This window comes from Paramormyrops kingsleyae, chromosome 8 (genome assembly GCF_048594095.1).
Source record: "Paramormyrops kingsleyae isolate MSU_618 chromosome 8, PKINGS_0.4, whole genome shotgun sequence".
Taxonomy (NCBI): domain Eukaryota; kingdom Metazoa; phylum Chordata; class Actinopteri; order Osteoglossiformes; family Mormyridae; genus Paramormyrops; species Paramormyrops kingsleyae.
Window position 1 is genome coordinate 40,408,667 of NC_132804.1, and position 26,059 is coordinate 40,434,725.

A 26,059-nucleotide genomic window follows, 5' to 3' on the forward strand; every position below is an offset into this window, starting at 1 on the left:
CAGTTTCTGATGACATCTCACCTAGAATTAAGATTGTTGGTGCATGTAGATGTTACTACTTTTCCCTTCCCGGAATTTCTCAGGCTGTGGAGAATTTCATCTACTCCTGTGCGGGATGCTGCGTGGCCACCTATGTCCTGGGTATCTGTGATCGACACAATGACAATATTATGCTGAAGTCCAGTGGCCATATGTTCCACATAGACTTTGGCAAGTTCCTTGGCCATGCACAGATGTTCGGCAATATAAAACGGTGAGAAAATCAGAGTGGATGCTGAGTGATGGTGGCTGATGGATCGCCACTTCTAAACAAGAACAATATGGTGCAAATGTCTTTGGCAAATATGTGTAAAGATAGATTTATCTAGGTGTATATGTACTCAGGAAAAAAAGAGTCTAACCTTAGATTACATGTAAATGGGCAGTAACAAATTAAAAAAAGTATTTCTTCTGTTCTTCAAAAAGTTGCTGATATATTGTTGTGTAGCCAGTAGAACACCACGTCAAGCCTCTCAACAAATTTATTTTTGTATAGTGCATTACATTGCATTGCATTACATTGTCTCAAAGCGCTTTACAGCATCCCCACCCAAAGCCCCCAGTGAGAAAGCCATAGGCGACAGTGGCAAGGAAAAACTCCCTAGAAGGAAGAAACCTTGGAGGGCCCAGACTCAAAGGGGGAGCCCATTCTCCTGGGGCCAGCAGGGAAAGTCAAATCAGAGAGATGGCTAAGTGCCAAGTCACACTGTCTAAGTCATAAGATTTGAAACCTTCAAACCTTTCGCCAATAGCTCATTTAATTAACTTAATTATATTGTCATATAATTAGTTATATTAATTGATAATAATTTGATAAGGTATTGATTATCCAAATATGATCTGCTAGTGGTCAAGCCAAAAAAATAGGAGTATTGGATATTTTACTGCAAGTAAAGGGGTGACTTTGAAAGCCTTTTAAATGGTTATGCTAACATACTATGACAGACGTAATAGTTTTACATTAACATGAAGATGATGTAAATATAATCTTTGACTAAGACTTTTGCACAGTACTGTATGTAGTATATAATATCTGCAGTGTCTTAAAATTGGGGAGAAGATAACTGCTACCTCTTACCTTTTTTATTCTGTAACAGGTATAATTTTTTTTTAAAATTACACTACAGAACAGTGTTTATGCTCCTTTTTAAGTTTTTAAGCTCAGAAATTGACTTTGGTTGTTGCAGGGACCGGGCTCCATTTGTTTTTACATCTGACATGGCTTATGTCATCAATGGGGGTGACAAACCATCTAGTCGCTTTCATGACTTTGTGGACCTTTGCTGTGAGGCCTACAACCTCATCCGCAAACACACGCACCTGTTCTTGAACCTGCTTGGATTGGTATGATCTTTCTCTCTTTCCCAAGTCACAAATTCACTTGGCTAAATTATTCCTGCATTACATGTGGCCAAAAGTATTCAGACACAAGCTTGTCAACATCTTGTCAACATCTTCTGAAACCAATGTTATTAATATGAAGTTTGTTTGTCCTTTGTCAGTAGAATAGCCTCTACCCTTCTGGGAAGGCTTTCCATTAGATGTTGAAGTGTGCTGCCATTCAGGTTGAGTATTGATGTTGGGTGATCAGGGGCCTCATGTATAAATGGTGCGTATGCACAAAAATGTTGCGTACATCCGTTTCCACGCTCATGTCGAGATGTACTAAAATTAAACTTGCCGTGCCGCTATACATATTCTCACGGCAGCTCCAGACATGGTGTACGCACGTTTTTGCTCAGTTTTGTAAACGGACGGCACTCAGTGGCAAGTCATTGCTACTGTGGTTTCCCTTTTTAAACTCATGACGCTTACTTTATCCAATACAACGACATTAATTGTATGTTGTTTACAAATGTACGGCACCTGATTTTTTATCAATTTGCAACAATAAAACGGTGCAGAAAATGACCAAACTATTACAACTACCATGTTAGCTTATGGAGGAATTAGAGGAGAATGCGTATTCAGGGATCATAGTGATTTCTTGGCCCATGATAATGACTGGCTTCTAAGTCGATTCAGATTTCCAAGAGCAATCCTTTTGGAGCTGTGTGCTGAACTGGGGCCAGCATTACAAAAGCAGACAATGAGGAATTGCGCTTTACCTGTTTCTTTACAAGTTCTGTCCACTCTTGAGTTCTTAGCCACAGGTGCTTTTCAGCGAGAACTTGCAGACCGATCGAGTATTTCTCAGTCAACACCAAGTCGCGCCATGCCAGCTGTATGGGACGGCATAATCCGCTTGTCACCCAGATATATAAAATTTCCTTACACTGTGGTTGAACAGGCAAACATTAAAGCGCAATTTGCAGCGATGTCCGGTTTTCCCAATGTAATCAGAGCTATCGAATGCACGCACATTGCTATAAAGGCACCTTCAGAGAACGAATTTGCTTATGTAAATAGAAAGCACTTTCACTCTATTAATGTACAAATTATGTGTGATTCGAACATGTGTCTCATTAATGCATGGGCGTCACCGCCATTAAACGTGTCCCCCTCACATTTCATAATTATTCGTTTGGATCCTCCCACATTTAACATAAAATATTAGATTTATGCCAGTGTGTCCCCCCACATTCAAAATGCTTCTGACACCCCTGCATTAATGTTGTGGCTAGACGGCCTGGCTCAACCCATGATTCGTTCATTCTCAGAAACATTAGTGTTGGAAACAAACTTGAAAATGGGGTGGTACGTGATGGCTGGCTGCTCGGTAAGAAGATTTTTCCCATTTTATAATTTGGCCCAATATTGTAAGCTTTGTTTGATTTAACTATTTGACAACTCCTTAGGGGACAGTGGGTACCCACTGAAGTCTTGGCTTCTCACGCCGCTCATAAACCCACAGAATGAACAAGCGCGGCGTTATAATGATGCCCATTCTCGGGCTTGGGCGGTGGTAGAGTGCACTGTTGCATAATCTGGCACAAAATCATGGCTTGCCGGTATCTGAAGAGCTTAGGCAAGATGAACCTGACCCACCAAATTTTCCGCCAAATGGAACAGCGTTACAACGTCAATCACACAACGTATTTAGGTGTTTTAATTCATTGGCAACATCTTACAGCATTCACAATTTCTTTTTGTGACTGCATCACAGCTTCAATCATCACACGGCCGGGTGGTCGCCCCCCAGTTTCTGAGGCACTGGAATGTGTGCAGCCAGCACCCAAAAATGTGCTCGGCACAGCAGCACCATCACCGCCTGTTTCTTCCTCGGCACTGGGGGCACCTCTTGTACTATTGTCTGTAAGAATAAACAAACAGAATAAACAAAAGCAACACCTCATCTGCGCCCTACTTGTTATTCATAAACATGCAAGTAATTCAGAAAAGTATGGTACGAGAAAAACTCACCCGCGCTGACATCGGCGTCCCCCTCACCTGATTAAAGTGTATCCCCAATAATTGCAGCAACTCGTTGCTCAGAGTGTGACACCGGGAATTCCACTACCTCCGCCTGTGGTGTGAAGACTGTTACAGTTAGCGGCCACTCATTTTTTCACGTCAACTTTAATATCCGACCAGTTCTTTTTAATTTTGCCCACTGTACAAATTTTGGAACCAACAGTTTTAACTGACTCCGCCACGCTGTGCCACTCCATCAACTTCCGTTTATTGCTAATGCCACTACTTAAACCACCAAATAATATCACTTTTATAACACTTATGAAATAATTTCTCGATTTCTGTTAACATGGCCTCCACTTCGCACTTGCTGAAATACTTCTTTTTCCTACGTGGTTTATCCATTGTTGTTAAAGAAAAACATAGAACAAAGTGGGTATTTATACAAATTTACATATGCAAATATATATAATTATCGGCGGGTCGGGGGGTGGTTGTGGGCTTGTTCACGTGCATAAAATTTCACGCTCATTGGGATTTATAAAGGGAATGTGCATAGATCTGTGCTTATGCACAGTTTTGTGCATCTGGATTTTTTCTTGAGTACACACATCACTAGTTTTTTCCGTACGCCATGTTTTAGTGTGAATTCTACGCACGTCGTTATACATGAGGCCCCAGGTCCCTTTCTGTGAGCTTGGCTACCACTTCACAGCTGAACTTGCTCCCAGACATTTCTACACAGACACTACAGCCACTACACAATTACTTTAGTCACTTCACATTGACCAGTGCAGAAATGTTCTAGACATTAGTAACTGTTTTTCTGTAACCACCCATTCTGCTGGAGATTGCATGGCTGTGTGTTTAATTATAGTCCTATGTCAGCAATGGGTGTTTTAGTCTGTTGACATTTTGGATATTTGTTTATGACTCAACATAAGAAATTCTTGACTGAGTGATTAGTCTCTGTCTCAATGCTTTTTCTCTTATTGATGTGACAGATATTTTGCCCAGTTGCCTTACTTATTTACTAGCAAAATATGAAAAACAGGAACTGTAATAATGTACAAGTGTTAAGTAGATCAAAGTAAAACCATGCAGGCATTCAGTATTTACATTCATGACATCACTTATAGCAAGAGTCTGTCTGTTTGACTTTTTAATGTGCAGATGCTGTCCTGCGGCATTCCGGAGCTGTCTGATCTGCAGGATCTGAAGTATGTCTATGATGCCCTGCGGCCTCATGAGTCTGAGTCTGATGCCACCATGTACTTCACCAGGTAGACAAAGAGCTTTTAAACATTGGTGGATTCTTGTCCTTTTGTTGTATCACTTTGGTCACCATTACCTGCAGCTCTATATTGTTCTCCTTGTAAATAATATTTATGGTGTATTAAAAACAAAAGCATTAGGCTGTACAGTAGGGGGATTCCTTTTCATTATTATACCTATGGTGTTATGATCTGCGTGCAGATGAACGGGGAAGCAGGCAAGCGGAGTCATGAAGTCCAATAAACGTGGATTTAATGGTCACAGACGGGCAGAACAGGACAGGCACTACGCAAACCAACATTAATGACCGATCTGGGAAACAGTGGGAGATGCGGACTAATATGGACAGGATACGGTGAACAGAACAGGCCACAGATGAGAACAATTAGGGATGAACATGAGGTAACGAGGTGGGCGTGGCACACATTAGGATCGGATGGAGCGGGGCGTGACATAACCCCCCCCAAAGGCACGCACACCGGGCGCGCCCGAGAGGAGGCGACGGACGAGACGAGACCGGGGAACAGGACCAGGAAGACACAAAACAGGAACAGGGACGAGAAGAAAGACAGGACCCAACAGAGCACAGGAAAGGCAGACAGACAGACAGAGAAGGGAGACACAGAGGGCACAGAAGGAACACCCACAGGCGACACGAAGGGGCCAGGAGTGAACAGAGGACCCACAGGAGGAGGAGGAGCAGAGACAGGAGGGAGAAAGGCAAAGGGAGGTGGAACTAGGGGAGCCCGAAGGAACCTCGACAGGCAGCGGCCGGAGGGGCCGCAGGCGAGAGGGAGGAGGGAGCAGGAGGGGACCACCCAGGGGCCAAGGGAACGGGACGAGGGAGTGACGGAGGGGACACGGAGGGAGCAGGAGGGAACACCAGTGCAGGCAGGCAGGAGGGGGAAGTCGCAGCAGGCGGAGGCGCAGCCGGAGCCGGGGAAGGCGCCGTCCGACGCCAAGCCGAAGCAGGGGGGCCCGGAGGCGGCCGACACGGAGGCGGGACCGAGGATCATGTGGCCAGCAGGGGGCGCAGTCGCGGGCACCTCGGGCGGTGCCGCAGGCAGAGCGGCGGCAGCTGCAGGGACCGCAGGCAGAACGGCGGCAGCTGCAGGGACCGCAGGCTGGGCAGGCGGGTCAGGCAGGACAGGCGGGTCAGGCAGGACAGGCTGACCAAGAGGCGGCAGCAGCAGGCGGTGCCGCGGGCAGATCAGCGGCAGCAGCAGTAGGCGGTGCTGGCAGGTCCGGCGCAGGCAGGTCCGGAGCTACCCCTTTAAGGGCTCTAGGGACCCGGGGAATAGCGTCCCTTATGGCGCGTATCCCGCCTAGACCCAGACGCGCCGGCCGGTAATAGTAAGCCTCCAACGGTGATGGCTTCTCCGCGTGGAAGCTCGCCAGGCGGGCAGCGGCGGTGTTGTCCCAGGCGGGCGGTGAGCTTTCGTGCTCACCAGTTAGCTCCCAGGCGGGGAGCAGAGAGCAGGCTCCCAGGAAGAACGTCAGGGTGGCTGCCTCTCCTTTTCCCCTTCGCCTCTTCTTTTTACGCCGCCCGGAACCTGTTGGAGGAGGCGGGGTTGCCTCCGCGCAGGCGAGTGGCTGGAGCCGCTTCTCATCGAACTGCCGGACAAGCTGCTGTAGCAGGGAACGCACCTCCGCCATGATGCGTTCCTCTGTCTGGGGGTTCACTCCTTGGAGGAGATCCCAGCTTTGTTCCACCAAGCCGTACAGAGCTGGGTCGTCTTGGATTTCTGGCTGCTCTCTCCAGTATGCTACCTCATGCAGCAGGACGAGCCAGATGTCCTCGTCCCGCTGCGTTGCGTCTTTCGAGAGATCGGTCATTCTGTTATGATCTGCGTCCAGGTGAACGGGGAAGCAGGCAAGCGGAGTCGTGAAGTCCAATAAACATGGATTTAATGGTCACAGACGGGCAGAACAGGACAGGACAGGCACTACGCAAATCAACATTAATGACCGATCTGGGAAACAGTGGGAGACGCGGACTAATATGGACAGAATACGGTGAACAGAACAGGCCACAGATGAGAACAATTAGGTATGAACACGAGGTAACGAGGTGGGCGTGGCCAGGGGCGGATTAACGCACAGGCTAGATATGGCTTAAGCCTAGGGGCCCCACGTGTGCCTGCCTGCAAGGGGGCCCCCATTGGCGCGGAGGGGGGTGGGGTTGGGGGGCCCACAGACTACTGTAGCCTAGGGGCCTCTGTGCACCTTAATCCGCCCCTGGGCGTGGCACACATTAGGATCGGACGGAGCGGGGCGTGACATATGGAAGTTATGATATGTATTTTCTCACTGAAAATGGTAACCACAAAGCAATCGCTAACTCAATAAAAAGATTTTGTTTTTCTCATTTTGTCAGTTTTATAACCTTATTCAGTATAACCTGTGCTCCATCTGGAGTTTCAGGAAAAGTGCAATAATCACAGTCCTAAACTTTTGAAGAATTGCCACCCCTTCTGGATTTTCTCACAGGCTAATTGAATCGAGTCTAGGCAGTGTAGCCACCAAGCTGAACTTCTTCATCCACAACCTGGCGCAGATGAAGTTTGCTTCTTCCGAAGAGCAGCCTGTGCTGTCATTTGCCCCGCGTGTGCACACCCTGAAGAGTGATGGGCTCATCCGCAGCCTTTTTGTGTGCCGGCACATCAGAACCTACAGCCCCAACAAGGGTTACGTAAGTCATGCTTCATGCCAGTCACACTACAACAACAAACAAACAAATTAATTTTTGTATAGCGCATTATCACAACATTACATTGTCTCAAAGCGCTTTACAGCATCCCCACCCAAAGCCCCCAGTGAGTAAGCCATGGGCGACAGTGGCAAGGAAAAACTCCCTAGAAGGAAGAAACCTTGGAAGGGACCAGACTCAAAGGGGGAGCCCATCCTCCAGGGGCCGGCAGGGAGAGTCAAATACAGTTAAATCTGAGACACAAACGGGGAGCAGGGGGGAGATGGCAAGCCGGTACCAACACTCCCTCCAATCGCCAGGCAACCATAAGGCAGGGAGCGGGTCATACAAGGAAGATGACACAGGCAGAACGGCGAGCTGGATGCACGGACATCGGCAAGCTGGATGCACGGATGTCATTGCTAGAGGCTGGACATCTTGATAGATCGAGGTCTCCCGGCAGCACCCCCCAGGAGAAGTAGGGGAAAAAAAATGCAATTAGTCAAAGTAAGGGAGACTATAGGCAGTGCTAAAAGGTAGATGAGTGCAATATGAAGTGCAATGCTCCGGCAGATATGGCTATGGCATAGTAGTAGGAGGGAGAGGCAGGTGGGAATGCAGGCATGGGGAGTCCCTGAAATGTCAGCACTCCAATCCCACAAGCAATTGTGAAGCTAGAGTGACAGCACTGTCAATTCAGTTTATCCAAAGCCAATGGCACCGATCCCCACCCAGCTCTACACCTCACACTATAGGTTAAACTGGGAGTGAGAAGCTAGCTAGAGCTAGAACTAGTGTCCCTATAAGCTAAACTAAATAGGTATGTTTTTAGTCTAGACTTGAATATTGAGAGTGAGCCTGAAACCCGCACATCCGGTGGAAGACCGTTCCACAGCTGAGGAGCTCTGTAGGAGAAAGCTCTGCAGCCTGCCGTAGCTCTTTCTACCCTAGGTACTAACAGATATCCCGCACCTTGAGATCGAAGCAAGCGTGGGGGGTTGTATGTGGTCAGCAGATCACTAAGGTATTCTGGTGCAAGGCCATTCAGTGCTTTATAGGTTAATAGCAGTATTTTATAGTCAATCCGAGACTTAACTGGTAACCAATGAAGGGAGGATAAGACTGGTGTGATGTGATCAAATTTTTTAGTGTTTGTGAGAACTCTGGCTGCTGCATTCTGTACCAGCTGAAGTTTATGTAAGGAACCAGACGGGCAACCAGAAAGGAGGGCATTACAGTAGTCCTGTCTGGAAGTTACGAAGGCATGTATTAATTTTTCTGCATCACGAAGTGAGAGCATCTTACGAAGCTTGGCTATGTTTCGTAGATGATAAAACGCAGTTCTAGTAATACTTCTTATGTGAGCATCAAAACATAGATCTGAATCTACTAGAAGACCAAGATTTCTAACCACTGTGTTAGGTTGTGTAGGAAGGCCACTAATGCTGAGGTGGTGAAACTTATTTCTTGCAGCCTTGGGACCAATCACCAGTACTTCTGTTTTTTCTGTGTTTAACATTAGGAATTTTTTTGCCATCCAGCACCGGATATCTAACAGACAATCTTCTAACCGAGATAGGAGTGATGTATCATCAGGGTTAACAGATATATATAACTGTGTATCATCTGCATAACAATGAAACCCAACACCATGATTTCTAGTAATGTTATCAAGCGGTAGCATGTATAGGGTAAACAGTAGTGGGCCCAGTACTGATCCCTGTGGGACACCGTATGTGACTTTGGTGGCCTTGGATGATTCGTTGTTCACATGTGCATACTGATAGCGATCAGTTAAATATGAGCGGAACCAAGAGAGTGCTGTCCCTGTAATGCCAACCACACTTTCTAATCGGTCCAAGAGGATATTATGGTCCACAGTATCAAATGCTGCAGTTAAATCTAGTAATACCAATAGCGATATAAAGCCATGGTCAGAAGCCATAAGTAAATCATTCATTACTTTGACTAGAGCAGTTTCTGTGCTATGGTTAGGTCTAAAGCCAGACTGATATAATTCATTAGTTGGGGTGGCACGGTTCACAAAAACCACGGTTCGGTTTATATCACGGTTTTAGGGTCACGGTTTTCGGTTCTGTACGGTCCTTGTAATTTTTTCTTTTAATCTTTAACACTCCAGAAATGTACTTCAGCATATGATATATAGCTTAATTATCCACAATTTAGGATACAGTATTAAAAAAGTTATATCATGTAATCATGCATAAACTGAATTTGACTTGACTTAAAGCACATTATTAAAATTATTAAACATTATTAATCCCAGAACAGTAATAAAATAAAAGTCTTGCCTTAACATAAATGCTAAGAGAATAGATCGCTTTAATCGCTATTACAGTTGGGTATGGGCACGCGGTCTTATTTAGAAAACATACAAAAAGAGACGCATATAATGTTTAATCATTCGTTTTGTATTTGTCCGGTCCACGGGGTTAATTTAATTGGGGATCGTTAAAATGACAGATCACCTATCTTGATTAAGCCTGATTCGGTTCGTTATATATATATAAAAAATTGGTATTAATTATATTGAATGTTCTTGAGTAATCGATAAAATCAGTTTCTGTATATGTACAAGACATCAATCTGTAATAGTGCAAAATATGTCCAGTTGATATGTCTAGTATGATCATCTGGCAATAGCCTGTAGGTCTGTGTGGTCAGACACTGTGCAATAAACAGAATTTTTAGGAACATGGCAAATGTTCACATTGCAGCATGGAAGCAGGCTCACTGTTACAACACTGACCGGGGAAGCAGAGGCGAGGAGACCTAGGATCGGGGGAATGCGGGGTTTAATGAGCAAAAGGAACACAGACGAGCGGTAAAGCAGAATTACAATATAATGACCGGACTGGAGAAAGAAACGGAAACGCGGACTAAATACAATGGAGTAATGACAAATTTGACAACAATCAGGAACAGCTGGTAAACACGGGGAATCCACACAGGGTTAACAAGGGGGCGTGGCACACGGAAAGAGCGGACGATCGAGGCATGACACTCACTGGAGTGCTTTGTCACAGATAACTTAATTTTCTTTAACAAAGTGCCTAACCGCACATTAAATAAAGTCACACAACAAAGGCGCACAACAGTGTTCAGATGTTGTGCTATCGGTTGGCTGAAATTTAAACGTTTTCTTCAGAGACAGGGTGGTAACGCCGAAAACACGAGCTAAACGCAGCAAACGAAAGGCTACCGGAAATTACTTAGCTGGCTGAACTTTTACCGGAACTACGTCACACCGCTCTGTGCATATAGCCTATTCTTTCGCGCGAAAGGGAAACACACTGCCGTCACATACGGGGCACGAGGCTACATTGCGCATGTCATGAACCGTCGAACCGTGCGACGCATGCATGCTCCGAACCGAGACAAGCGAACCGAATGGTTCGGTTTTTTTTCATGAACCGTGCCATCCCTATTCATTAGTATTATTTTTTTGTAGGAAAGAAGACAACTGACGAACTACAACTTTTTCCATGATCTTTGAAATGAAAAGAAGATTTGAGATAGGTCTATAGTTTCCTAAAACACTAGGTTCAAGATTTGGTTTCTTTAGGACGTGTCTAATAACAGCCATTTTAAAAGGTTTTGGAACATATCCAAGCTTAAGAGATGAGTTTAGCACATTTAACAGGGTATTGCTAATCTGCAGTGCAATTTCCTTGTAGAATTTTGTAGGAATTGGGTCTGTGAGGCTTGTAGAGGATTTACAGGAGGAAATTAAGCTCAGGAGTTCTGAGTGTTTTATAGGAATGAAAGATTCAAAAGTCTCATTATTGATAGGCATAAGACTAGCAGGAATCTGGCAGTCATAGGTAGCTATGGACGTGCACTGGATGGTCTGTCTAATCTTAGTTATTTTACCATTAAAAAATGTAATAAAGTCATTACTCTTAAGAGATTGTGGGACTTGCGAGTTTAATGGAGAATTCTGTGTTAACCTAGCCACGGATTCAAATAGCAATTTTGGATTGGTTTTGTTCCCGTCTATTAATCTGGAGAGATACACAGACCTAGCAGTCACTAGTGCTTGTCTGTATTTAGACAGGCTCTCTTTCCATGCAGATTTGAAAACTTCTAGTTTAGTTGAGCACCATTTGCGCTCTAGCTTGCGTGATGCCTGTTTGAGTTCACGTGTATGTTCAGAGTACCAGGGGGCAGGTTTCTTATCTCTATGCTTTATCTTCTTAAGTGGAGCTACAAGATGTAGTGTGCTACGAAGGGATTTATCCATGTTTGCAGTCGCCTGTTCAAGTTCATAAACTACACTACAGGCCTACACTACAGGCCCAGTTTTTTTAATTTATCATAATTCAGTACACTGCCAATACATTGTAGTGAGAGTCTGGTTAAAATTGGATAACTTTTACTGTAACAACAAATCTAATGCATATACATATGGATTGTATGTATTGTTGCACTGTTGTTGCATTATATGGCAGTCTAATACTTTAAACTGTTATTTTTCTGGAATGAGAATATTCTTTTGTCATTGTAGTGACGGAAGTGTAATGTATGGTTGTGATATTTTGTTGCATTCAGAATGTACAGTAATTTGTTTCAGTATCACGCTTGTTTTTTAAAAATCCGATATATTTACTATTGCTAATGTGATGATATATTCCATTTCACTTGACTAATAGTTTCACAAGGAAGCGATGACCTACGCATTCTCAAACCCTGTTATATGAAGAAATTACCGTACTCCATTCACAGGCTTATGTTGTGAAGGTGGAACGTGATTGCCAGCATGGGGCGACACTTGTTCAGAGGAGCTTTGAGGAGTTCCATGAGCTCCATAGTAAACTACGCCTTATCTTCCCGTCCTCTAAACTACCTAGGTAACCTATCACCTGTTTTCTATGGTCATTCTAAATCTATGATGCTTAGTCTGGGTTTTTTCCCCCCATGTACAGATGTTCCTGTTTGCTTATAGTCTGTTCATGTTAAGAGTTAATAGGCTGAAATGAAAATAGACAAACATATTTTTGTGTTCCTGTTGTGCTACCTCTGTCATATTTTATTTGAGCTCCACAATATGTTTGCATGATTATAGGAAATTACTGCTTATTTGGTCAAAGCAACAGTTTTTTTTATTTTAAGGGATAGCTTGGGTTTGCTTTATTGTTCGTCTGCATTCTCTTACCATGGTAATGCACACAATGTTAGCAATTAAGTGAAAACAAGCATTATATGTTAAAGGACCATGCAAGCCATGTTAACTAGCATTTCCTGTGAGGCTATATTACTGTGATGTAATCTCATGGCAATCTAACACTTCCCTCTCCTCCCCAAATAGTTTTCCCAGCCGTTTTGTGATTGGCCGGTCACGTGGCGAAGCCATGGCTGACAGAAGGAAAGATGAGCTGAATGGCTATGTCTGGCACCTTATCCATGCTGCCCGAGAGGTGGCCCAGGTAAATGCTTCTTTTGAACTTTGACATTTTTTGACTATGTTTGGGCTGCTTAAAACAATATTATTTTTAATTCATTGAAAGAATACATGAGGTTGTTTGATATTTCCACTTTATCCATGTATACAATATATCTCATCTTCAGAAGTTAGAAATATGAGTTAATTAATCAAGTTACTTGGTTACATACGATTTATGGGGACGAGGCCCAGTCAGGAACAAGACTTTCAGAGGGTTGAGATCAAGTCAAGACAAAACAGAGACTTTGAGAAGGTTGAGATTGAGTCAAGATCAAGACTTTGAGAGGGTTGAGATAGTCAAAACAGTGGCTTTCAGGGGTTTGAGACTGTGACCAAAAAAAATCGGGCATTCCATTTGCCTCGGGATCCGTTTTTCGGATTCCAATATTACGTCACATCCACTAAAAACTCAGGAACACTGAGTCAGATGCGTTCCATTTGCCACAGAAGTAGCAATACCATGGACCCATATGAAAAAGCAAGATTTTTTGCTTAGCTGGACAATTTGTCAGATTTAAGGTACCTCAGTTTAAATAGCCTTTATCTTCGTTCACTTACAATTAGCCCGAACTACCTTAAATCCGACAAATAATCCGACTAATCATGAAATCCAATTCTAGCCCAGTTAATTGGTAGCCATTGTTAGCAATATCACTTGATAACACATTATGCGTGGTGCTTCACATATAAAACTCCGTAGCAACACATCCACAGATAAGTTGTACGGTATAGTGTGTGCGACCGATTTAATGAGCCACAAATGAGAAGTAGTGCTTAAACAGGATAAAACTACAACTTTCCCTTCTGTTGATAAAGGGCGCAGCCATCTTGGATTCTGAACTCGGGATCCTCTGTGCTGTCCGAGATATTTCTTGGATCTCCGAGAAATGGGAGCGTGCATGTCGTCACTTCCAGCTTCAAAACTCGGAATCCAACTCGGAATCCGAGTTCCGAGGGCAAATGGAATGCACAAAAAGCCAATTTTTTAAACCATTGTTTTAATTAATCAATAACATACTCAAAGTCATGCATCATTTACATTTTACTAGTACAAATAAGTACAAATAAGTCAAAGCGAGTTTTCATTGGTTGTACTGGCTGTTTATGTGAGATGTAGAATAATGTAACCAACACACACTGTAATTTGGATCCTGTAGTGTTTAAGCATGGTGCGAAAATAATTGATAAACCGTGTCGAGTCTTTTCCCATACGTGACATTGTGTCTTTTCAAAAAGGGACACAAAATTTTATTATTTAATACGGGAAGATCCTGTGATCCCATGATTTGTGGTATGTCTAAGTATGACTGCTGTTTTTTAGGTGGAAATTAGCGGGAGAACATTTCAAACTGGATTTAAGGAAGCACTTCTTTACACAGCGTGTAGTCAGAGTATGGAATAGTCTTTCTGATAACATAGTGCAAGCTGAATCCTTGGGTTCCTTTAAATCAGAGCTAGATAAGATTTTAACAACTCTGAGCTATTAGTTAAGTTCTCCCCAAGCGAGCTCGATGGGCTGAATGGCCTCCTCTCGTTTGTATAGTTCTTATGTTCTTATATAAAGCAGACATGTAATGATTAGTCAAACCAATCAATTAACTCATATAAACAGCATAAAAACAGCAGTGAACATAATACCTGTGTAACTTGCAAATGCTTCTGGGGAGACCTAACCACATGAAACCTAAATGGTGATCACACCCGTTCCAATTCTCACAATATCCATTGGACTGAGCAGTTTACAGCTTGCTGTACAGCAAAGTTTGCTTGCATGTGAGAAATCACTTTTGTAATTAATGTAGCCAAATCAAATGACAACTGAGACTGACAACTACATCATGCTCCGGTCTTTTCATAAATAAATAAAATAGCTGCAGTATACAGCTAATGCAACGAATGGGAAAACAGATTAATGTAATTGTATTTAATTGAATTTAATTGTATTCTGTTTTATTTACATACAGTGGTACCTCAGAACTCGAATTTAATCCGTTCAGAACTCATAAAAAGTTCGAGTTGTGATCGAATTTTCCCCATAAGAAATAATGGAAAACCAATTAATTGGTTCCCGGCCCCAAAAAAATACACCTAAATATGTTTTTTTTTAGCATTGAAAACACAAAATGAACCGGATAAAACAAGAAGAGCATATACTGTACTAAACACATCTACAGTAAGCACATTTATCAAAACAGTAATTTGTAAAGTAAGAAAATAAATGTATCCAAACAATGTGTCCTGCCCCGATCGTCCGCTCCTTCCATGTGCCACACCCCCTCGTTAACCCCGTGTGGAATCCCCGTCTGATCAGCTGTTTATGGTTGTTGTCATTAGTCCTCTGTATTTCGTCTGCATTTCAGTTTGTTTCCCCAGTCTGGTCATTGTATTGTCCATCTGCGTTTTGCCTGCCTTACCTGTAATTAAACCCCATATTCCCCGATACCCTGACGTCTGCGCCTTTGTTTCCTTTCCATCCCCAGCACAAAAATATCATTATGATTAAACGTATTAATGGTTTATTATTAATATTAAAATAATGAATAAGAAATCTTTATTTTTAAATGTATTTTATTTAGTGCTGGGCAAGTTAACGCGTTATTATCGCGTTAACGCAGTACTTTATTAACGCCGACAATTATTTTATCGCGAATTAACGCAGTTTATTATATTAGTAGTAGTATTATTTTGAAAGTCTGTTGCTCGCTGGCTCTGAATCAGAGCATGTGAGCGGAGTGGAGGGGAGCGCGAAGTGGTTTTTTAATTAAGGCTGGAGCAATCGCTCTATCTCTCCAATTTCGCTCCGATACCGCTCACACTACGATTCTGAGGCGCCCAAATCTACCCAGAATTCATCTGTACAACTATCAAGACTGTTACACAAATTGGAACGAGATGGAATTCGCAAAGTATTTCACAAAGGAAACTGATAAATCATACAAGTGTACTATTCTTATCAAACGTATAGATGACAATAATGTAGAGCAAGAACAATAATGTGGTGAAACTGTTTCAGTGAGTAAAGATTCACTTTGGAATCACTTTTCTCAGAAACATGAGAGGGTGCTACACGAACAGGCGGAAGCCAAAGCAAAACGCGAGCAAGTTTTATATGGTTGTAACATATCAAGTCTATAGTAAATTAAAGTATAAAAGCCTATAAAGTAAAGATCGGTAATCAAATAAATTCATTTTGTCATTCAAAGTAGGTCTAATAGGATTTTTTAAATTTCACGTAACGCTGTCAGTGAAATTTTATTTTATAGAGACGCAGCAGCAGCATCAACAGAAAAAAATTGAGAAATTTAAAACGTGCATGTATATTTAGGCTATTAAGCCCACTGATTCCTTTATTTTTAAGCCTATTTTTGCGTGGAATGCCATTGCCAAACCTGTCTGTTGTTGTCTATATGTTGCTTAAAAATAAATATTTTCTGTTCTGAGTGGCAATGTTGCCGTTGCTCATATTTCTTTATGACATAAGGCTTCGGTTTAAGGTGACTTTTGTAAGGCATGCAGATTATTTGTCCCTCTTTTAAATTGGAGCGAGCGTGGAGCGATTTGACTGGAGCGGGAGGAAATTTTAGTGGAGCCAGGAGCGGTGTTGAGCGGAGCGGCTTAGTGCGAATTAGAGCAGAGGAGCGGGCGGAGCCAACAGCCTCGTGAGCGAGGAGCGGAAATTTTCACCGCTCCACTCCGCTCACATGCTCTGCTCTGAATACACCTACAAACCATGGGTCATAGGAGGGGAGGGATGTTGATCAGTACTGGCTTGGAATGGGCTTCATCACGCGTTTCAATCAATGAGAGCATTTGGGGTGGGGCTAAGACTGCTGCATTGTTACATGTGCTTTTATTCAACACAAACTCAGCACCAATAATCTGAGACCACTTAAAATGTTATTATTCTATTTTTTGTTAAAATCTTTAAACATATACTTTTCAAAAACCTATTTTCAGACATGCTGAGAAATTGTAAAAAATCACATTATAGACATTTCTAGGTAAGACTTTTGAGCTCTGAAGCTTAGACACAGGGGTTGGCTACACATAGGTGAAAGAGACATTCTGAAATTTTATGTGGTTTGGTTACTAACGTGTTAGAATTTTGGAGTGACACTCTTTTTCCTCAAAGTCAGTGGCTTTCACAATGAATATTGATTGAAACGCAAGAAAGTAGCAACAATAAAATCCCTTTCACAGTTTATTGGTACATTAGATGGAATGAAAAATGAAACTGTGACCATATAAATATAGAAAGCGATAAATATGATGCAGTGACTATTATTAACACTCGGGACGAGGGCATCGTCAACCGCGTATCTTTCTTGTGTATTTCAGTTTATATCTCGCTGAAATCATTATGTAGAATCATGAAAAAAACACTGACTAAATCTGTAATCGGTCTTCTTTTCAAAACTTCCATTGTTGGAAGTATTAAAGTTTTTAAAATTAGGTTAAATAGGCAAAAAAGCAAACTGTACCACCTTTCTTTGTCTTACTTGCATCAGGAGTGTATAGGACTGCTCTCAGCTGAAGATCACTATTCACATTCTAAATAGGATGGGTTTGAACTGGCGATCTTGTGATTACAGGCAGACAGGCTTAGCACACTGAGCCATGGACACAGGTACAAGAATCGCTGCTGAAAATGGCAACAATTTCTACCTATATATATTTGAAAAGTAGACCGTCCAAGGTTTCTGAGGGTGTTTTTTAAATGTGTATATGACAAAAACTCGCAGTGTTATTTAAATAATTTGGCGAAATTTCTGTCAGGCGGGACCCCCGACCCCAGAGGGTTAAAATAAAGTGCACAAAACAATTACATTATTAAATTTTGCGCATAACATTGCGATTAATCACGATTAATCAGACAAATCATGCGATTAATCACGATTAAAGATTTTAATCGTTGCCCAGCACTAATTTTATTATATAATAATAATAATTACTGTTACTGTTTATCATTGTCTAAATGTATCAATACATGTATTCAGCTAGTGTTAACATGCACGGTGCTATCACAGTGAATGCGAGGCTGAGACTGAAACGTTGCCCTTTGTTTCCGCCGCGTGACTCATTTCGCCACGCGTACAAGTTTCTTAGGTCAGCGTTCACGGTTTGACTTCTGACATTCAGATCGAGCTCTAGGTAAATTTTTTTCGAACTGGTTGGTTCGACTTTTAAGAAATTCGAATTCTAATGAATTCAAGAACTGAGGTACCACTGTATATTGTTATTTCGAAAGTAAGAGAAATTAGAAAGTTCATCACTGATGAAAAAAATTGGTCTTGCTTTTAAATAAGTCCAACACTAGATGCTGTAGTCTGACACTGATTCAAAACTGAGTGGAAATACTTTCAATTCCAAGACAAGTCCGAGTAAGTGAAAAAGTTGTCTTTAGACCAAGACTGGAGTTGAGTACTACAACGCTGTTATATACATGTTATATCATTTTTGGCTTTGAATCTAATCTATTATGTTATTGTAACATAACTTTGTAAAGTAACTTTGGCTTACTCAATGGGGGGTCCTTACGAGGCAGAAATGTAAAGCGCATTGAGACAATGTAATGTTGTGATAATGCGCTATATAAATAAAATTTAATTGAATTGAATGTTATTGTAAGACTAGTTTTCTCTCGTGTGTATTTCGTGCTGAAAATTGTAGCTTGCTCTCGAGATACATAAATGTTTTGTTTGTGACTGTGCTCTTTTTGGAAACTGTACACTGATTTTTACTAGCAGTCATGATGGTGTGGCACAGGATCTGGTAGCAAATACCAGTCATAACTAGGGTTGCCACCTCAGTCCTGTAAAATTCCTGGACACCCAGTCATTGACCAAAAATAGTGCACATAACGACACAATTATAAAGATTTGTTTAGGCAAGTTTGATAAAGAAATTATACCCCTACATGGCAGTGTAATTTCCCATATTTGAAATACACTGATTATTTACCCTTTAACATAATACCTTATTCTATTAGTTATGACATGATTTTTGAGAGTGTTATAAACATACATGTACGAAAGACTCTATGACGTTCGGTGTCCAGGAATGAAATTCATTGTTTCTAGGATAGATCACCAAAGTATATTTTTATAGCATGATAATTATATAATAATTGAAGGTTCAACAAAAACAGACAGAGACTGTAACCTCAAACATACTTAAAGTATCCATCAATCTTCTAATGCCACTTATCCAGAACTGGGTCAAGGAAGGCCTAGAGCCTGTCCAAAGCAGCAGAAAACATAAGGTAGAGGTGTTCCCTGGATGGAATGCCACTATATTCAAGGGCAAACACACAGTCACATACTATAGGCAGTTCAGAAACCCAAATTCAAGCTGAAATTCTTAATTTTGTGCTATATGAGGAATTCCATGTAAACTCAGAGAGAACATGCAAACTGCACACACAGACACATGGAGTCTGAGCCAGAAATGAAAGCACCGACCCTGGAGTTGTGAAGCTGCAGTGCTACTCACCAAGCCACCATGCCACACAGAATTTCTTCTGTAATTATCCATTGCATTGTGAAATAATATACACAGTTTTGGATAAGTGCATGTGGTACACAAAGTGTTCAGATGTTACACTCATTTTCAGGAGTTCTTCAAGAACAGGTATATATACAGATCAGTCACTAACTACTTTTCTTAATGGTTAATGTTTCAGTGTGACTTCATCTACACTTTCTTCCACCCACTTCCAAGAGATGAAAGACCAGGGACTGTTTACAACACACTACAGAACAAACCTTCAGGTAAAAGTGCTTCCTTTACGCTTCTTGGTAATTTGTCTTCATGCACATTTCCTGCCTAGTTTTATTGCAGACTTAGGTTGTAAATGAAACTTTTTCATCACTTGTCTAAAGCGTCATGATTACTCGATTTAAACTTAACTTCAAAAAAGCATTGACTAAAGTTTGCCTTCTCGTTTACTGTGCAATATGTCTGAAGGAAGATGGATCATAGCAAATGAGAGTCCAAATAAAGAGGAAAGCTTCAGTTGTGTGGAAGCACTTCACATTAAAAGTGAAAATACAGTCATCTGTCAGTATTGCAGAGCAAAACTTAAATATCACAGTGGAACCAATATTTTAACTCCAAAAGAGCTCTAAAAGCTGAAATCACTAATTTGCAGGATAGTAAGGGGCTTATAATTGAAAATGAAATTGATATAGTAAATGAGTTTAATGATTATTTTTCACGGGTGTTCACAGTAGAGAACACAAGTAACTTACCACCAATTAGTATGAATTCAGCGTCGTCTATGACCAATATATGTATAACTGAGGTTGATGTGATACTAAGCCTAGCTAAACTCAAAATAAATAAATTGCAGGGCCCTGATGGCATCTTACCCATAGTTTTAAAAGAGATGAGGGATATTATTAGCCAACCTTTAACTTTAATATTCCAGAAATCGTTATCTGCGGGTGTGGTATCTTCAGATTGGAAGCATGCTAATATAACACCATATTCAAAAAAGGGGATAGAAGTAATCCAGCAAACTATAGGCCAATCAGTTTAACTAGCATTACTGGAAAAATAATGGAAGCTATAATCCAAGTGAAAATGGTAGATTACTTGGATGCAAATAACATTCTGAGGGATAGCCAACATGGATTTAGGAGAGGTAGATCCTGTTTAAAAAATCTATTTGAGTTCTTTGAGGAAGCTACAAGTGAAATTGATCACAAAAAGGCCTACGATGAGATCTACTTAGATTTCCAGAAGGCCTTTAATGTTGTCCCCCACAAACAGCTCTTGCTGTACAGCCTCAAAGCTCAGGGATTTTAGGAGCTGTGGCAGCTTGGATCAAAAACTGGTTAACTGACAGGAAGCAGCGAGTAGTTATTAGAGGCACAATGTCACAGTGGGCCTGCGTTCATAGTGGGGTACCGCAGGGTTCAATTTTAAGACCACTATTGTTCCTAATTTACATTAATGATATTGACACCAATACATACAGTAAACTGGTTAAATTTGCAGATGACACCAAGGTGGGTGGTGTAGCAGATACTGATTTAGCAGCAGAGAGGCTACAACGGGATCTGGATTTAATTAGCGACTGGGCTGATACTTGGCAGATGAAGTTTAACACGGACAAATGTAAGGTAATCCATGCAGGGAGCAGAAATATAAAATACAGATATTTTATGGGTTCCACTGAAATAAAGGTAGCTGATTACGAGAAAGATCTCGGTGTGTATGTTGATGCTTCCATGTCCCACTCTCGCCAGTGTGGGGAAGCAATAAAAAAGGCTAATAGAATGTTAGGTTATATCTCTAGGTGTGTGGAGTTTAAGTCAAGGGAGGTGATGTTACATTTATATTATTCCTTGGTAAGACCCCACCTAGAATATTGTGTGCAGGTTTGGTCACCATACCTTAAGAAGGCCTTAGAAAAGGTGCAACGGAGGGCTATGAGAATGATTCCTGGTCTTAGAGGAATGTCTTATGAGGAGAGGTTAGCTGAGCTGAATCTGTTTAGCCTTGAGCAAAGGAGACTAAGGGGGGACATGATCCAGGTCTATAAGATTCTAACGGATCTGGATGCTGTTCAGCCAAATGGCTATTTCAATATTAGTTTAAGTACTAGAACTCGTGGCCATAAGTGGAAATTAGCGGGAGAACATTTTAAAACAAATTTGAGGAAGCACTTCTTTACACAGCATGTAGTTAGAGTATGGAATAGTCTTCGTGCTAGTGTAGCGGAACCTAAAACCCTGGGTTCCTTTAAATCAGAGCTAGATAAGATTTTAACAACTCTGAGTTATTAGTTAAGTTCTCCCCAAACGAGCTTGATGGGCCGAATGGCCCCCTCTCGTTTGTAAATTTCTTATGTTCTTATGAGGGTACGTACACACTATTACATTAGGCAACAAAATCACCTAACAACACATTTCTCAGAATGTATCCCAGTGATTAAGTGATGCTATACTGTAATCGATAGTGACTTTACTTGTGTCATGTAAATCAGCTTCCTGAAATATTAGTTTTCATGGAAACACAGCAAAATAGCACAACTCAAATTCAAGGAGTCAATTATTGTTTGGAAATATAGGGAGATGGAGGCAAAACCCAGTGCTTATTGTCTGCTAAAGTAGTTCCACTGAAGGACTGGTGTAGTGCTATCTTAGGTGATATTACTGAAGCCTGATACCCTCAGCCAGTAGGAGACTGGAAACCTATCTGCTTCTTTATACACAATTGCATACCGTTTACCAGTCATCACACACAATGTGTCCCCTTCAACAAGGACCTAGAGGTTCAGTGCAAGGTCACTAACGTTAATGAAAACTAGCAGTGAAAAAGTATTTTTGTGAACTGGAAAAAAGAAAGTTTACAAACAAAAGAACACTAAACTGAAATGTCCATTATAACACATGATCAGGTCATTTTCAAACAAGAAAACCAGAACTTTACATTGCCTTAAAATATACAGGAAGTGAGTTGTTGAAACATTTTATCGTTCTTGCCATTCCTCCTGGCAGAGGTGTCATGGGCTCCCATTGCTGGCAAAATTGTGGGAGAGGTGAAGCTTTCTATCTCCTACAAGAGCAACAAGCTTTTCATCATGGTCATGCACATCCGAGGGCTGGTAAGTTTTTACATGCCATTATAAGTATTTTATTGAAAGAGGATGTGTTCGGATGCCTTACATGCAGGCGTGAGTATAGGAGGGTAGACGCCCTGGGTCAAAGTTATTGTTGGGGCCCTACCTACAGCAAAAGAGGGTGCTATAACAATCGGGGGGGGAGTGTCTATTAACTGCATTCACATTCAAGCAGTGTTTGCATTTGTGGGCTTGTCCATGAGTGTTTTCTCTTGTGTTCTTTTTTTTAATTCCTTTACTTTAGTGGTACCACTTACACCAGGGGTGCCCAACTCCAGTCCTGGAGGGCCGGAGCCCTGTGTAGCTTAGCTCTTTCCATTTTCAACCATAAATGATTCAGCTCAAGAGCTATGGGGTAATTAGCACAAAGTGTTAAATCAGGTGTGTTAAATGAGGGGAAACCCAAAAATGTGCAGGGCTCTGGCCCTCCAGGAGTTGAGCACCCCTGACTTACACAAAAACAAATTGTACTTAGGCTGTACATAAATAAAGTTCAGTCTCATTCTGTTATCCCTACAATCTGCTACGTATGGATTACCACACTTTATATTTATATTTCCCTTACTGTCACACAGCAGCCCTTGCAGGATGGGACAGATCCTGACCCTTATGTCAAGCTGTACCTCCTACCAGACCCCCAGAAAACCAGCAAGAGAAAAACCAAAGCTGCCAAACGCACATGCAATCCTACCTACAATGAGATGGTGAGATTTATTTTTCTAGAACAAAATGGAATCTGTTATGGAAGTCTTCCATCATGACAAAAAGAAAGCTTGTGTAAGTGATTGTCATGCTATTTGTTAGAACAATGTTCATAGTTCAAGTTCATTGCTAACCTTAAGGACCAGAAACATGTGATTCTGTACATGCAGACTGCGATAAGTACTGACCCTCGCTGCCTTGTATCCCATCCCACCTCCAGCTGGTGTATGATGGCATTCCATGGGGAGACCTACAGCAGAGGGTGATTCATCTGAGAGTGCTGAGTGAGGGAGCCTTCTGGGAGAACCTTCTGCTGGGGGAAGCCTTCATATCACTGACAGCCCTTTTGCCCGGGGAGCGCTGGGTGGACTGGCACCAGCTTGGAACTGGGGGCTCGGATGGCACTCGCTAAGGATAAGGATATAGGATGATGAGCAGCGACCTGTGTGTGCACCTGTGTAGAAAAAGGACAGGGTTGTGAAGTCATTTTGAAAGAAGTACATGTGCATATGTGATGTACATGCTTGTGAATGTAATGATAAGGTCTACCTACTCTGAGTCATGTTATTCCCCCCAGTGGGGGTGCATTGAAGAACTGTGTTCATTGAAAACACTGAGATCAAAATGGTTTTCAGTGGATAGTGTACAAGTAGGATTAAACGTGAGGCTTACAACCAACCAAGCTGCTTTGAGTCCTGGATCGAAAGAAGGAGAAATTATTTGGTGTTTGGCAGGGCTTCATGAAATGAAAATGGATCTGAGCCATGAAATTCAAGCATTCAAGAAGGCTGTGGTGTGTAAATTAGGTAATGCCATCTCAGTATAACCCAAGCAATTGCTCCTCCATTAGTGTCCCCTAACCAGCATAAAAAGAATGTCAGGCATCTGCAAGCTACTGTTAGTTGATTTAATGCGGCGTATCTCACAAGGTTTTAAAGACACAAAGAAAATCTTATTTCTTCTTGAATGTTTTTTTATTCTTAAAGCTCAATTTTGAGCCCTTATTATAGAGTATACAGATGAAATGACATACATATGTGCCACAGTCGTGCATCGACTGATTATGTGGTCCAGGTTGTGAATTACGTGAATACTTTTGTACTGTGGAAGGGTAGTTTGATACCCAGCAGTTTGACTTGGTGCTATCTTGTCTTGAGACTGTACTGTATATACTGTACTTAACTTGATGTAGTCTGCTTCTCCCCTGTAATTATTTGAGTGCATCATGCAGGAAATAAGCCACAGGTGGTCAGACCTACAAATATAACTATGCTGTCAATTGGTGCCCTCATCCACTTCAGTTCACTATAAATATTCATATATCTAGATTACCAGAAAACAGACATCCCTATATCCAGAAAGTATTTCCAAAATGTTAAATTGCTTGTTCAGTTGCATGCTGTGGAATGTTATGACTGTTTAGTTATTGTAGGATTCCTTAATCAAGTGTTCTGAATCTAATATCAGATTTAAACTTATCTCCAGCTTACAAAACCTCATTATTGGTAATGCCGTCTTACTGTTATATAACTTTTTATGCTCATTGCCTCATTTCTGAAAGGGGAGCTGAAACTGAAGGTAAAAGGGTGAAGGAAAGGAATTTTGATCAAGTACAGCTTACAGTTTATTAGATTTTTGCCTTCATTTGAGACTTTTTGTAATGACAGCTGTTTTGTCTTTGGATCCATATCCCATATGATTAATGACACCTTTTAAAAAGGTGTTATGTCCATAGAATACTTTGCTATGGTGTTTTGGAGCACATTCTATTGTTTAATATAGTAGGATATTTATCTTTTAATTCTTAATCCATTTCTTCTGTGTGAAACTTAATAGCCTTTAGAAATCATGTGTTCAGTATTCAGTGATTGCCTCTTTATAAGTTTTACAGCAAAATTAATATTTTTAAAGGAAAATGTTTGCAGAGTGTACAAAGCAAGTTTATTTCTAAATGTGTTTTTTTGGTGAACTCAGCATAAATTTAACAAGTCTAACCCTCCTACCCAGTAAGCATTCAGAATTTAAGAAGGAAATAAAAACTTGTAATGCCTTCAAATTTAGTACTATTGTTAGATCTTTGCCTTTTTTCTAAGAGAAACGTTTTGTGGATTGCCTTGTGGATAGTAAGTGAAGGTAAATGGAATTAAAATTCCCCATTTTCTTCACAACTGGCAGGAGTGTCTGCATTTGTGTGCTGTGTAAGGACCGTATTTTTGAGCCAGTGCAGGGGTATGATCAGTTTGGAGGATTACATTCAACAGCACAATGAGAATGGGACAGAATGTAAGTTCAGAATGGAAAGAACTCTGCATCATAAATACTAATGTCATAATTGCAGTTTATTATGAGAACTCATTAGTTTTTTAAGACTTCATAAATTTATGTGTATAATGTGCATTTTTAATTTGATCATTTTTGTAAAATCATTTGCACTAAATAAAAAATACACAGATTTTCTGTTTGAAACTATTTCTGTGTGAAATAGTTTTTTTGTGTTGTAACTTTAAGTACAATGAACAAGGGCATAATACAGTTTTGGGGGCTCACATTCCATCCATCCATCTTCTAAATGTTTATCCTGTTAGCAGGTACTGGAGCTTAAGTTAGGCAGCACAAGGTACAAAGCAGCTGAGTGCCCTAGATGAGGTGCAAGTCAATCATAAGGCACGCATACACACAATCACCATACACCATGGCTGGGTTTCCTGATATGGTGACTCTTAGCATCTTATGAAGACTTGAAAGATATACCTTACTAAACCAGGGTTCTTGCAGGTTTCAGTAAGTAAAATTTAAGACCTTTTTAAGACCTTTTAAGACCAGTATGAGTAAAATTTAAGACCAACATGATGCATTACTAAAAACATTAGAGTGATACCAGAAATTCTCATATTTTATATCACTCATA

The 26,059-nt window shown here is 41.3% G+C and overlaps 1 protein-coding gene across 3 annotated transcripts in view; it reads left to right on the forward strand.

The window, feature by feature from the left end:
- Positions 1–25,620, forward strand: part of LOC140592352 (phosphatidylinositol 4-phosphate 3-kinase C2 domain-containing subunit beta-like) — a 41,805-nt gene extending 16,185 nt beyond the window's left edge. For all 3 annotated transcript variants that reach the window (XM_072715854.1, XM_072715852.1, XM_072715853.1), the window contains exons 9-18: positions 84–253; positions 1,227–1,383; positions 4,567–4,676; positions 7,159–7,360; positions 12,104–12,228; positions 12,687–12,804; positions 19,504–19,591; positions 22,328–22,434; positions 23,025–23,153; positions 23,372–25,620. In XM_072715854.1, the coding sequence (XP_072571955.1) occupies positions 84–253; positions 1,227–1,383; positions 4,567–4,676; positions 7,159–7,360; positions 12,104–12,228; positions 12,687–12,804; positions 19,504–19,591; positions 22,328–22,434; positions 23,025–23,153; positions 23,372–23,563 (1,398 nt within the window). In that variant the 3' untranslated portion in view covers positions 23,564–25,620. The remainder of the gene's footprint in view (positions 1–83; positions 254–1,226; positions 1,384–4,566; positions 4,677–7,158; positions 7,361–12,103; positions 12,229–12,686; positions 12,805–19,503; positions 19,592–22,327; positions 22,435–23,024; positions 23,154–23,371) is intronic.
- Positions 25,621–26,059: the final 439 nt, after the last annotated feature.